At 35.8% G+C, this 12,317-nt stretch overlaps 1 protein-coding gene across 1 annotated transcript in view; it reads right to left on the bottom strand.

Annotated features, from left to right (window-relative positions):
- Positions 1-12,317, bottom strand: part of NRG3 (neuregulin 3) — a 1,124,911-nt gene that overhangs the window by 176,137 nt on the left and 936,457 nt on the right. The window contains exon 4 of the mRNA XM_006902510.1: positions 11,297-11,323. Coding sequence (XP_006902572.1) covers positions 11,297-11,323 — 27 coding nt within the window. The remainder of the gene's footprint in view (positions 1-11,296; positions 11,324-12,317) is intronic.

The raw sequence follows: 12,317 nt of genomic DNA, 5'->3' as shown, positions 1-12,317 counted from the left end.
CTTCTGGGGGTATTTGGGATGCCGTCGGAGTCTCAGCGTCTTAGGCCGCCGGAACGTGGGTGACGTGCAGATCTTCTTTTTTTTTTTGGCTGTGGACGCCCTTCAGGACTGCCTTCTTGGCCTTCAATGCCTTTACTTTGGCTTCAGTTTTGGGAGGGGCAGGGGCTTCTTTCTTCGCTTTCGGCGCCCTCTTCATAGAAAAGCATAGTACTTGTTTCTAAGGAATAACTTTGTTGCACTTTGTCTATTATCGATATGTCTGTTCCTTTGTCAGTCTATCGTGTATTCCTTGCCAATACCACAATCAAAAGAGGCATCTATTCTGCTTGAGCATTCCTTGTTTATTTTCCAATTTTCACACTGTATGAATTAATTGACAATATTATGGCTTGAAAATACTATGGCATGCCTCAGCCATTAAGGTGATATCTTATTCTTTAATCTTTACCACTTTAAATAGGCTTTTGTCAGAACATTTTCCAGATTCACTGACCTTTGACTTTTTCTATCTCTTGCTTCCATGAGAGTTGAATGTGAGTCCTAGTAAAATGAGGTCCTTGACAACTTCAATCTTTTATCTGTTTATCATTATATTCTTTAAAGGTCAAGTTGTGAGGATTTTTATATTCTTCAAGCTAAGTTTTGTTGTCTAGACACTGCAGGTTGTTGATGAATCACCTCTCTTCTTGATGCTGTATTCTCTTTCATATATTACACTTTCTCAGCTTATTTATTTGGTATACAGATTTAATAGATATGATTAAAGGATATAACACCACATTCGTTTTATTTTATTTATTTTATACCACACAGAGAAAGCCTTTGTTCTCTTCCAAGGATTACTTTTCAGTCTATGTACAAGTTCAACATGAGCACAGAAGTGTATTGGAATTTTCATTTTTCCCCAATGTTAGCCATAATTTATTATTATCTACACAGTCAAATGCCTTTATAAAGTCAATAAAATACAATATATTTTTAGTATTCATTGTTTTAAGGCATGATCAATCTATGTCAGTAATGAGATCTCTTATTCCATAGACTCTTCTGCATCCCACTTAAAACTTCTAGTAGTTCTCTGTCAACGTACTGCTCCAGCTATTTTTGAACACTCTTCAGCAAAGTTTAAATTAGTGTACTATTAATAATATTGTCTGGTAAAGGTCTCTCATCTTCTCTTTTGGGTGAAATGCTTGTTTGTCAAATATTGCTCTAAAGGCAAATATCCAAATTAAGACTAGGGAAAAGGATTGAGCATCCACTTCCAAAAATAACAGGACTTTGAAGACCCTCTGTACAACAAAGCACACTTCTATTAGACTAGCATATATGGCAATGGAGAGAGATCTTTCTTACTGGGAGTCACAAAGGAGGAGAAACAGTTTGCAAACAGACACTACTGATTGGAACATGGAATGTGAGAAATATTGTTGTTGTTGTTGTTATGTACCGTCGAGTCGCTTGCGACTCATAGCGACCCTATGTACAACAGCCCTAAACTCCGTTAATGTAGGAAAATTGAATATGGTTAAGGAAGAAATGAAACACATAAATATTGAAATTCTAGCCATTGAAGAAATGAAATGGATTGGCATAGAACATTTTAAATCAGACAGTCATATGATCTACTACAATGGGAATGAAAAGTTAAGGGAAAATGGGGTCATAGTCATAGTAAAAAAGACTATTTCTAAATTCATCTTGAAATACAATGTTCTGAGTGACAGGGTAATATCCACATGCATACAAGGAAAACCTTGTTAATACCACTATCATTCAAATGTATGCACTAATAAATAGAGTAAAAAAAGATAAAATAGATGACCTCTACCAATGTTTTCAGTCAGAAGTCAATTGAACATTCAACCAAGAAACTTTGATAATAATGCAAAAGTTGTGAACAGTGAATAAGGATTGGTAGCCAGGAAACATGGGCTTGGTGACAGAAATGATGTCGGAGATATACGATAGAATTCTGTATAGTCAATGATAAAGTCATTGCAATTGTCTTTTATAGGGAACACAAAGAGCAATAGACTTCACCTCCTGGTCTATACAGAAATCAGATTAACTATATCTGCAGAAAAAAAATGATGGAGTAGTTCAATATCAGCTGTGAAAACTACTCCAGGTGCTAATGATGGAAAAGACCATCAACTACTGATATGCAAGTTCAAACTGAAGCTAAAGAAAATATAACAAAATCCACAAGAACCTAAGTTTGATTTATTCCATGTGACTTTAAGTCCATCTCAGGAACAGGTTTGAAGCCTTGAACACTAATTAGCAAAGGCAATATAAAACGTGGAAGGATTTAAAGAATATCATCCACCCAGAGCCAGCACTTTTGGGAGCTTTTGGGGAGAGACAGGACTGAAATTTCCCTGTGGCAAGATCTCTCCATTTGGCAATCTTTGCCTCTATGGCTGTGGGGACATCTCAGGGCCCAAACAGGACAAGAGAGTTTGGGACATATAGCTACAAGCAAAGGAAGGGCTTTATCAGCTTTTTCAATCAATGGCATTTTGAGCTGAAAGAAAGAGAGCTGACTTGAAACTATCCTGGACAGAAACTACTTAAGTGGAACACCTGGTCTCATACCACATAACCACTCTATAGATGAAAGAGTAAAATTAACTTTGGGAGAGGGAACTACATTAAGGTGAGATTCCTGCAGGGCTGTAGTGCAGAAGAGAGAGAACTTGAAGGATTTCAGAACAGACAAATTTTCCCAGAAAGGTATTTCAGTAGAGTGAGTGGCTCACCCAATAGACTAAACATTTGAAGTTGGCAAATAATCAAAACATCATAAAGATAAGAACAACCAACAACATAGGCAGACACAATAAAGATGGTCCAACACTTATCAAGAAAACTTAACATAATGTCGAGAAAGTGCAGGCGGCTACAAACATTGTGAAAAACCAAAATAAACCTTCTCAAAAAAAAAGCAGAGAACATTGCAGACCCGATGAATTTCTGAGACTAGTCAAGAAAGCAGATGATATGTATTGATATGGAGACATTCAAACAGCTACAAAAGAAAGTACAAATGATGGAAGCAACAAAGGAAATAATACATAAATGGACTATTATAGAGGTAGAGAACCAGGAGAAATATATTGATGAGGAGTTATTTGAACAGCTACAGTAGAAGATGTAAATTATGGAAGAAAAAAAAATGGAAACTATTAAGAAAGCAAACACTCCAGAGAAATGGAGCCAGAAATAATAAATAAATAAAATGAGGAGGAGGAACTTCCACAACTACAGAAGAAAATGCAAAAGATGGAAGAAATAATTGAAACTATAGTTAAAGAGGTACAAGAATTTTTAAATATTATCAAAGATAGAGAGGGTTCATCCAACACAGCACTGGAAATAACAGGAATGTATGAAAATGCAATCCAAAATATTAATACTAAAATGGCAGAAATGTTCAATATGTTGGAGGGACAAAAATGTAGAACAGAAGGGATAGAGCAGAAAGTCAGTGAGTTGGAAGACAAGAACCTCAACAGACACATACTAGAAGAAAAAAATGAGACATAAAGAAAATGAAGAAAACATTTTAATAATGAGGGATGACATCAAAATGAACAAAATATATATCATTACATTTCCAGAAAATGAGAGGGATAGGGACATCACTGAGAAAATTGTGGGAGAAGTACTAGCAAACAACCTCCCAAGTGTTATTAAGAATGAGAAAATCCACTATCAAGAAGCCCAGAGGCCAAAACACAGACTAGATAAAAAATGTAAACACCAAGATATACAATAGTTGAGGAAAAAAGGTCAGGAGAGGTGGTCTCTGTGCCAAGAGACAGCACTCTTCATTGCCTGTCGGGGGAGACAGGACTGAGGCTTTCCTGGGGTTGTAGGTACATCCATCTGGAAGTTTTAGTCTCTTTAGCTGCAGGGCCAACCCAGGGGCCAAGTAAAACACAGTACTTTGGTGTGAAGAACTTTGAGCATAGGGAAGAATTTTCTTGGCTCCCTGTGAAAGGAGGCTATCCAATGAGCTTCTGAATACATATGTACAAGATAGGGGTCTGATCTCTCTTCATACCAGAGAAAAAGGAGAAACTCAAACCACAGGAGAAAAGGTCAGGAGAGGTGGGGGCTCTGTATTAAGAACAAGCACTCTCCATCTCACCATTACCTGTGGCAAGACAGGACTGAGACATCCCTAGAGTTGTAGGTACCTCTTTCTGGGGGTCCTTGCCTCTATGGCTTCTGGGCCATCCCAGGGGTCGAACAGGAGAAGATATTTTAGTGTACAACTTCAGGCAGAGGGAAGGGAGTTTTGTAGTTTGGGGGGGGCGGGGCTGAAATGAGATACACTGCATGCAAGTTGCTTGAGCCAGCAGCTCTGATCTCTAATTTTCTGCCACTACAGAGACAAAGGAAGACATTAAGCTCCAAGAGAAAAGATGCTTGAGTAGAGGACCTGGTCTCACACCACTCAGCCACTTCATATATGAAGGAGGCCATAGAGTTGATATCAGATGACTACGTCAAGGAAAGATTTCTACAGAACTGCAGTGCAGAACAGAGAGAACATCAAGGATTTTAACAAAGGCATTTTTTTTTCCTGAAAGAACTTACACTGGAGTGTATACCTCACCACATTTTAACCTGACAACTAACTAGTAACATTATAAAGGCAAGAATCACCAACTTTTACAGACACAATAGAAACGATCTAACATTTATCAAGAAAAACTTCACATAATCTCAATAAAGCAAAAGCCAGCATGAAAGCAGATGATAAATGTTGATACAGAGACTTTCTAACAGCCATAGACAAAGGGAAGAACCTAGAGGTAGAGTACCAGAAAACAATATATTGACGAAGAGTTATTTGAACAGCTACGAAGAAGGCACAAATGATGGAAGAAGCAATGCAAACCAACAAGAAAGTTAATACTCCAAAGACATGGAGTCAGAAGAAATATATTGATAAGGAGGAGCTTTCACAAATATAGAAGAAAAAGGAAAACAGTAAAAAAAAAGGAAACTATAAATAAAGAGGTACAGGACCTTAAAAAAATCATCATAAGATAGGAAGGTACTGCCAGCACAGTACTAGAGATAATGGAAAGGCATGAAAATACAATCCAGAACATTAAGACTGAAATGGTAGAAGTGTCTAACATGTTGGAAGAATAAAAATGTAGAAGAGATGGAGCAGAGAGTCAGTGAGCTCAAAAACAAGAACCTTAATGAAAACATACTAGAAGAAAAATAAAATGAAGAAAATATTAGAATTATGTGGTATAACATCAAAATCAATGCCATACGTATGATTGGAATTCCAGAGTATGAGAGAGATAAGGGAATTGCTGAGAAAACTGTGGAAAACATACCAGAGGATAACTTCCCAAGTATTATGAAGAATGAAGAAATTCACATTCAGGAAGCTCAATGAACACTAAGTAGACTAGACCCCAAAAGGAAAGCATCAAGACATAGCATAATCAAATTCTCCAAAATAAAAGATATGGATAGAATGTTGAAAGCAGCACAGGAAAAACAAAGAGTAACCTACAAAGGAAAAGCAATCAGATTAAGTTCTGTCTTGTTCAGCAGAAACCATGTGAGCAAGAAGATGATGGGATGGGATGGTATATACAGAAAGTTGGAAGAAAACAAACCAGGATCCTACAGCCAGCAAAGTTCTCCATCAAATATTAAGGAGAAATCACATTCTTTGCCAAAAAGAAAAAAAACTTAAGGAATTTGTGAAAACAAGGCCAAACCTACAAGAACTTTTAAGGGAAATTGTACACATAGAGACACCCAAGGAAAGCAGATAGAACATAATAAAAAGAAACAATAAAAAAAAAGGAAACACATCAACATACCTTGTCTGTCAATAATCACAATTAACATGAATGGACTTAATGAACCAATCAAGGAAAAAAAGTATATAAAAATGTACAAAAAACCCAAAGTCAACAAGACACACATCTAATAAAGGAAAGGAAAGATAGATTCAAAAGGCTACCAAATATGTGTGTGTGTGTGTATATATATATGTTGTTGTTATGTGCCGTCGAGTCGCCTGCGACTCTTAGCGACCCTATGTACAACAGCCCTAAACTCCGCTCTGTCCTGTGCCAATCGCACTGTCTCTGACACTCCCATCCCAATTATCCCAGTCACTGAATCAATCCACCTCATAGAGGGCCTTCCTCTCCTGCGCTGTCTCTCCACCCTCCCAAGCATGATGTCCCTCTCCAAGGACCGGTCTCCCCTCACAACATGTCCAAAGTATGTTAGAGGGAGCCTCAGAATCCTGGCCTCCAAGGAGCCACCCGCTTTAACCCTTTCCAGGACAAATCTGTTTGTTTTCCTAGCAGTCCATGGTATTCTCAATACTCTTCTCCAGCACCAAGGCTCAAAGGCAGCAATTCTCCTTGTATCCTCCCTGGTCATTGTCCAACTCTCTGATGCATAACAAGTGATTGCAAAAACCATAGCCTGTATCAGGCGCACCTTACTCTCCAGAGAGACACCATTGCTCTTCAGTACTTTGGAGAGGTCCCTAACAGCAGACTTTCCCATGGCAATGCGCCTTTTAATTTCCTGGCTGCTGGTGCCAAGACTGTTGACTATGGAGCCAAGCAAACTAAAGCTGTGTACAGTTTCAATCTCTTCACCATCCATCCTGATGCTTTAACTTAGATTTGTTTTTATAGTTTCTTCCCTGAATGAGGGCAAACTAAACAGTCCCCTTTATTGTTTTTAGGCACATTTGCTGAACTAGATATATATTGATTAGGTGACAGTTTTCCCCTTACACTAAGGTTTTGTGTTGTTGTTGCATACCATCGAGTTGGAACCAACCCATAGCTGACCCTCCAGTGAGTTTTCATTTGGGAGAAGATTGCTCATCATTCTCCATCAAAGCTGCTGGTGGAACTGAACCTTGTGCTTTTGAAACTGCAGCACAGATTCTTTCCACTAGGCCACCAAAGCTCCCTAAACTTGTGTACTGTAATATTTTCTCAGCAGTTTACATAGTTCTTAACTTTGCTATGTATTGGTGGTTGTTAGTGTAGTTGTATAAAATAGTTGGCTGCATTCCCCCATATTCAGAGTAATTTTCTGGCCCAAAGCCAGTGGGGCTGTACAGTTTCCAGTTTCAATGTCTTTGAGTTGATCTCCAAGTCAGTTTTTCAATATGTTTTGAGGAACTTTCTCTCTGGGTAGCAAGCCCAAAACATGATATATCAGTAAATAAGTTATTTTTTTTTGCCACTATAATATTTTAGACCTTATTTGTTAATGTTATTTGTTATTATTTTTTGAGGTTATTTGTTGATATAACTGATACCTAATTATATACACCATATCACCATTGTTATGTTGTAGTTGGCTCTCTCTCGTGTGCTTAATTTTGTTTTTTGGAGACTTTGGCATGTAGTTAACATTTTTAAAATCCTCTAATCCAATTTTACAAACTAGTGTATATTAACATACTCTAAGAAAAGCCAAATACAGTATAAATACAGGATCACTAATCTGAAATTGACCCTCGACTTTGAAGAAAACAACAACTTGATACCTTCTTTCAGATATATTTAAGATTTATTTCAAATGCAATATTTACATATCTATGGAGATATTTACATATCTTTGGAGAAGTTTCACTACAATCTCAAAGGCACATGGTTCCAGGACACCAGCTGCTCCCCAGGAGAAGGATGCACAATCTCCTCTTGTACAATTAATTACCTCTGAAAACCCATCAGAGGGTCAGTTATGGGTTGGTTCTGACTCTACAGTACACAACAGCAACATGGAGTTTTGGTAGAATAGTGGTAAGGAGTTATATGGACAACCCAGAGGCATGTGCTACTAACCTACCAGATGATTTACGGGGAAAGATGAGCTATACCCTCTTGTGAAATTTGCATACACCGAAAACATGCTGGAGGATTAATTATGGTAATTTCTTTCTTAATGGCACATAGCTTCAATCTAGTAAGTCTAATTTGCATTCTCTCTCACCAAACAGATCCATAAATTATTCTAGTATGAAAACTACAGGTCTTGCATTCATCATTAGTAGATATTTTCTCTTCCAGTATTCATTGTTCATATTCTTGTTGATGTTGTCATTGTTATGTGCCATCTAGTTGACTAGCAATGCTGAATCCTGACCTTCCTGAGCCAATCTCACCATCTCTGACATACTTGCTCCTATTGCCACAGTCACTGAACCAATCCATCTCATCTGAGGACTTCCTTTCTTGCATTGATACTCTAGTTTTCTAAGCATGATATCCCTCTCCTAGACTGCTCCCTCCTGGCAACATGCTCAAAAAATGAGAGACAGTTTCAAAATTCTTGCCTCCAAAGAATGACCTGGTCTCACCCTCTCTAGGACAGATCTGTTTCTTCCCTTGGCAATCCATAATATGTTAAATACTCTTTTCCAGAACTACAAATGAAAAACATCAATTCTTCTTCTGTCATCCTTTGTCATTGTCCAGCTCTCAGATACATAGCAAGTATTTCAGAAGGCCATGTCTGGACTGATATGATCTTCAGTATTCTGGAGAGGTTCTTGACAGCAGACTTTCTTTTTTTAAATTTTATTTTATTAATTTTAATGACCATTTACAGAGATTTTGGATTTCCATTCATTCATTGTTGTACTTTTTTCTCTAACCCTCCCCACCCCTCGCCCAGTTCGTTCCTCTCTTTGAAAAGCAAAAGATAAACATCTTCCTTGGTATATATTCCCCCCACCTCCACCCCTCTCCTCACGTCGAATACACTCCACTATGCAACCTTAATTCTGGATTCCTGTGATAATCATAATATCCTATCATATATCGTTTTTAAACTGTTCCCTCCCTCATCTGTTTCAATTCAGTATACATAATCTATCCAGTTTTTCTCAGTCTTACCCCAACCCTGATGTCAGTCCCATTCTACAACAGTGACACTATGCAGTATTAGTCTTTTTGTGGCTGAGATATTTTACTCAGCATAATGTCCTCCAGGGTCACCCATTTTGAATAATATTTCATGAGTTCCTTGTTTTTTGCGTAGTATTTCATTGTGTGAATATACCACAGCTTCTCTATCCATTCATTTGTCGATGAGAACTTAGGCTGTTTCCAACTCCTTGCTATTGTGAGCAACGCCGTGATGAATATGGGAATGCATATATCTGCTTGGATGTCGGTTATGGTCTCTTTAGGGTGTAGTCCTAGTAGTGGAATTGCTGGGTCAAATGGTAGTTCTATTTGCATCTTTTTGAGAAAGCGCCACACCACTTTCCACAGTGGTTGCACAATTTTACACTTTCACCAACAGTGAATAAGGATTACAGTTTCTCCACAACCTCACCAGCATTTGCTGCTTGCTATTCTGTTAAATTTTGCTATTCTTACTGGGATGAGATGATATCTCATAGTTGTTTTGATTTGCTTCTTAGAGCTAGAGATTTCGAACATTTCTTCATGTGTTTATTGGCCATCTGAATGCCTTCTTTGGTAAAGTGTCTATTCATATCCTGTGCCCATTTTTCAACTGGATTATTTACCTTTATCTTGTTGTGGTTTTCAAGTATTTTATGAATTCTAGATATAAGTCCCTTATCGACAGCAGACTTTCTTAAAGAAACTTGTCTTTTAATTTTTTTTGTCTGCAAGTGCTAATAGTGTTGATTGTGGATCAAAGCAAGATGAAATTGTTAACAATCTCAATCAATACTTTCCAAATATCTATTTACCTTATACTAGTATGAATATCATATTACTGAAAGTAGATCTTAAGAAATTGGAAACTTGCTATTTATAATTTTATTATCTGGTTAATAATCTTCATAAATTATAAATTCTATGAAACCAGATTTTCAGTCTGTATTATATCTCTAGCATCTTAATATATTTTTCTTGGACATTTATAAAAGTGAAAATATATATTGAATATTATCATATTGATAATATAAAATTTTTAATATTGATTACATTAAATTGTTTTCTGCCATCATGTTGCCTGCAACTCACAGCAACCCTATGTACCTATGCTGAGCCAGTCTCATTGACTTTGACACACCTAATACCATTGTCCCAATTACCATGTCAATCCATCTCATCTGGGCATTTTCCTATCCTGTGCTATCCTTTCACCCTTCCAAGCATGATGTCCTTCTCCAAGGACTGGTCTTTCCTGGCCATGTGCCCAAAGTATGTGAGATGGAATTTCAAAATCTTTGCCTCCAAAGAGAAACTTAGTTTCACTCTCTTCAAGACAGAGGTATAATCAAGCTTTTATATCCACATCATTCCATTACCATTTTTTTTTTTTTTTTTTTTTTTTTTTTCTATAATTTCCATTACCATTTTATATCCATCACCATTCACATATACGTGAAAAAATATGAAAAGCAACAAAAACTAAAAAGCCAAGCATGATGAAATTTGCCTACAAATTTAGCCATGTCAGTTTCACCAACTGTAACTCTAGAATTTCTATTTCCACTATAGGTGCAAGTTACTTCAAACCTTACAGATTATTATTTTTTAATTTTACTTAAAATGTAGTCTAACAAACACAGTCGAATTTTTAGTTATGTTAAATCATTAATGCTGCTATAATTGCTGTAAAAAACAATTATCTGTAAATATAGAGAATAATGCCAAGGGAAGTAATTTTAATGCTTTTTTTTTCTAGGCCAAGAATTTTATTGAGAAAACGTCTTTTTTAATTATTTTATACTGGTTCTAATGTTTTTAAAAGAGAAATGCTCAATGTTTTGACCTCAGAAATATTTTCATTTGACAAATATAAAAGTGTATCTAGTCCTCATTTTAATTTGAATTTAATAGTAATACATATCCAGAAATAGTCATCAGGCAAAGGGAAAAATAATTAAATTAGAAAATAAGAATCATTGTTTTTTTACACTTTTAATATTCTTTTCTTTTGTAGTCTTATGTTGTGATAAGTAATTTATATGTGTAGTAACATTTTATCTTTCCTCTTTAACCAATAAGAAAATTGAGAATTAAAAGGAGTAAATTAAAATTTAGGTTAAATCATTTTTCTTTGGATCCTAGAAACAGCACTTAATATTAGAATTACTTGTTCCAAAATTAAGTTTTCAATCTGATTCACTATATGATGAAAAATTGATGAAAAAATTGGTAATAAGAATATTTGACAAAGAGACATGTTGATTTAAATTAAATGAAGAAGGAGAGCACTACACGTATAATAAAAAATTAGATTTTTCACGATATGTAAGGAACATATTATTTAATCTTACCCATGAATTCAATCCCCAAGTGGTCTGCTACACCAAAGATAGCATGTAAAGAAGAGAAATAGAAACAAGATTAGGGAAAAACTCACATAGACTTCAATGTTTTTAAAACTGACCTTCCAATTAAAATTATATCTCTCAATTTTAACTATAATTTTTAACGAAAAAATAATTTGCAAATATTTCAAAAATAAATATGATTCTTTTAACATGGATAAATGTTTCCTAAAAACTAGTATGGAATTTTAGCCTGAATAATCATGCATAAATTAAAACTCATGAAATAAAAAAATACATTTTAGCTGTGACTATCTATTATTAATTTTATTTGAAGAATCTAGGATTTTTAAAAAACTATCCCGAAATCATGTATAAATTTATGTATAATCTAGCAAAACATTTTCAATTTTAATATTCTTCACTTGTAATAATCAGTTAACATTTGTTAATACTGTTCAACCATCATTCTTATCCTTTTAATTCCATCGGTATTATCAGAAACTCAGTGCCTCTTAATTAGTGACTGTCTTTTGCCTCTCCTGTTTTATTTCTAGTACCACACATCTGTAGGCATTTATCTATCCTAGATAATTCATATAGGTGAAATAATACAATGCCATGTTTGTCCTATGGGAACAACTTCAATTGTAATTATGTTACAAGTTTAATGCATGCTTCAGTAGGTATCAGGACTTCATTACTCTTTATATAAAAATAATTTTATACTGGTTTACTAAAAAAGAAAAGTTCATATACATTGTTTTTCACACGGATACTTTCCCTTTTTCATTACCCACCTTTACCTCCTTCCCAATTTTGAACCATGCAGTGTTCCCTTGCTCTGTTCTGAAGACTGCCTCCTGGCCCAAGTAGAAGTTTTGCATTAGAACGATCAAGTGTTCTGGGATCCGCATTCTTCTCAGAATCAGCCATAGTTTGTTATGATCTACACAGTCAAATGCCTTTGCATAGTCAATGAAACACAGATAGACATTCCTCTGGTATTCCCTGCTTTCACCTAAGA

The sequence above is a fragment of the Elephantulus edwardii genome, unplaced genomic scaffold (genome assembly GCF_000299155.1).
Source record: "Elephantulus edwardii isolate Elephantulus edwardi_28Jun2011 unplaced genomic scaffold, EleEdw1.0 scaffold00421, whole genome shotgun sequence".
Lineage (NCBI taxonomy): Eukaryota > Metazoa > Chordata > Mammalia > Macroscelidea > Macroscelididae > Elephantulus > Elephantulus edwardii.
This window is presented reverse-complemented; position numbering and strand designations above follow the sequence as displayed.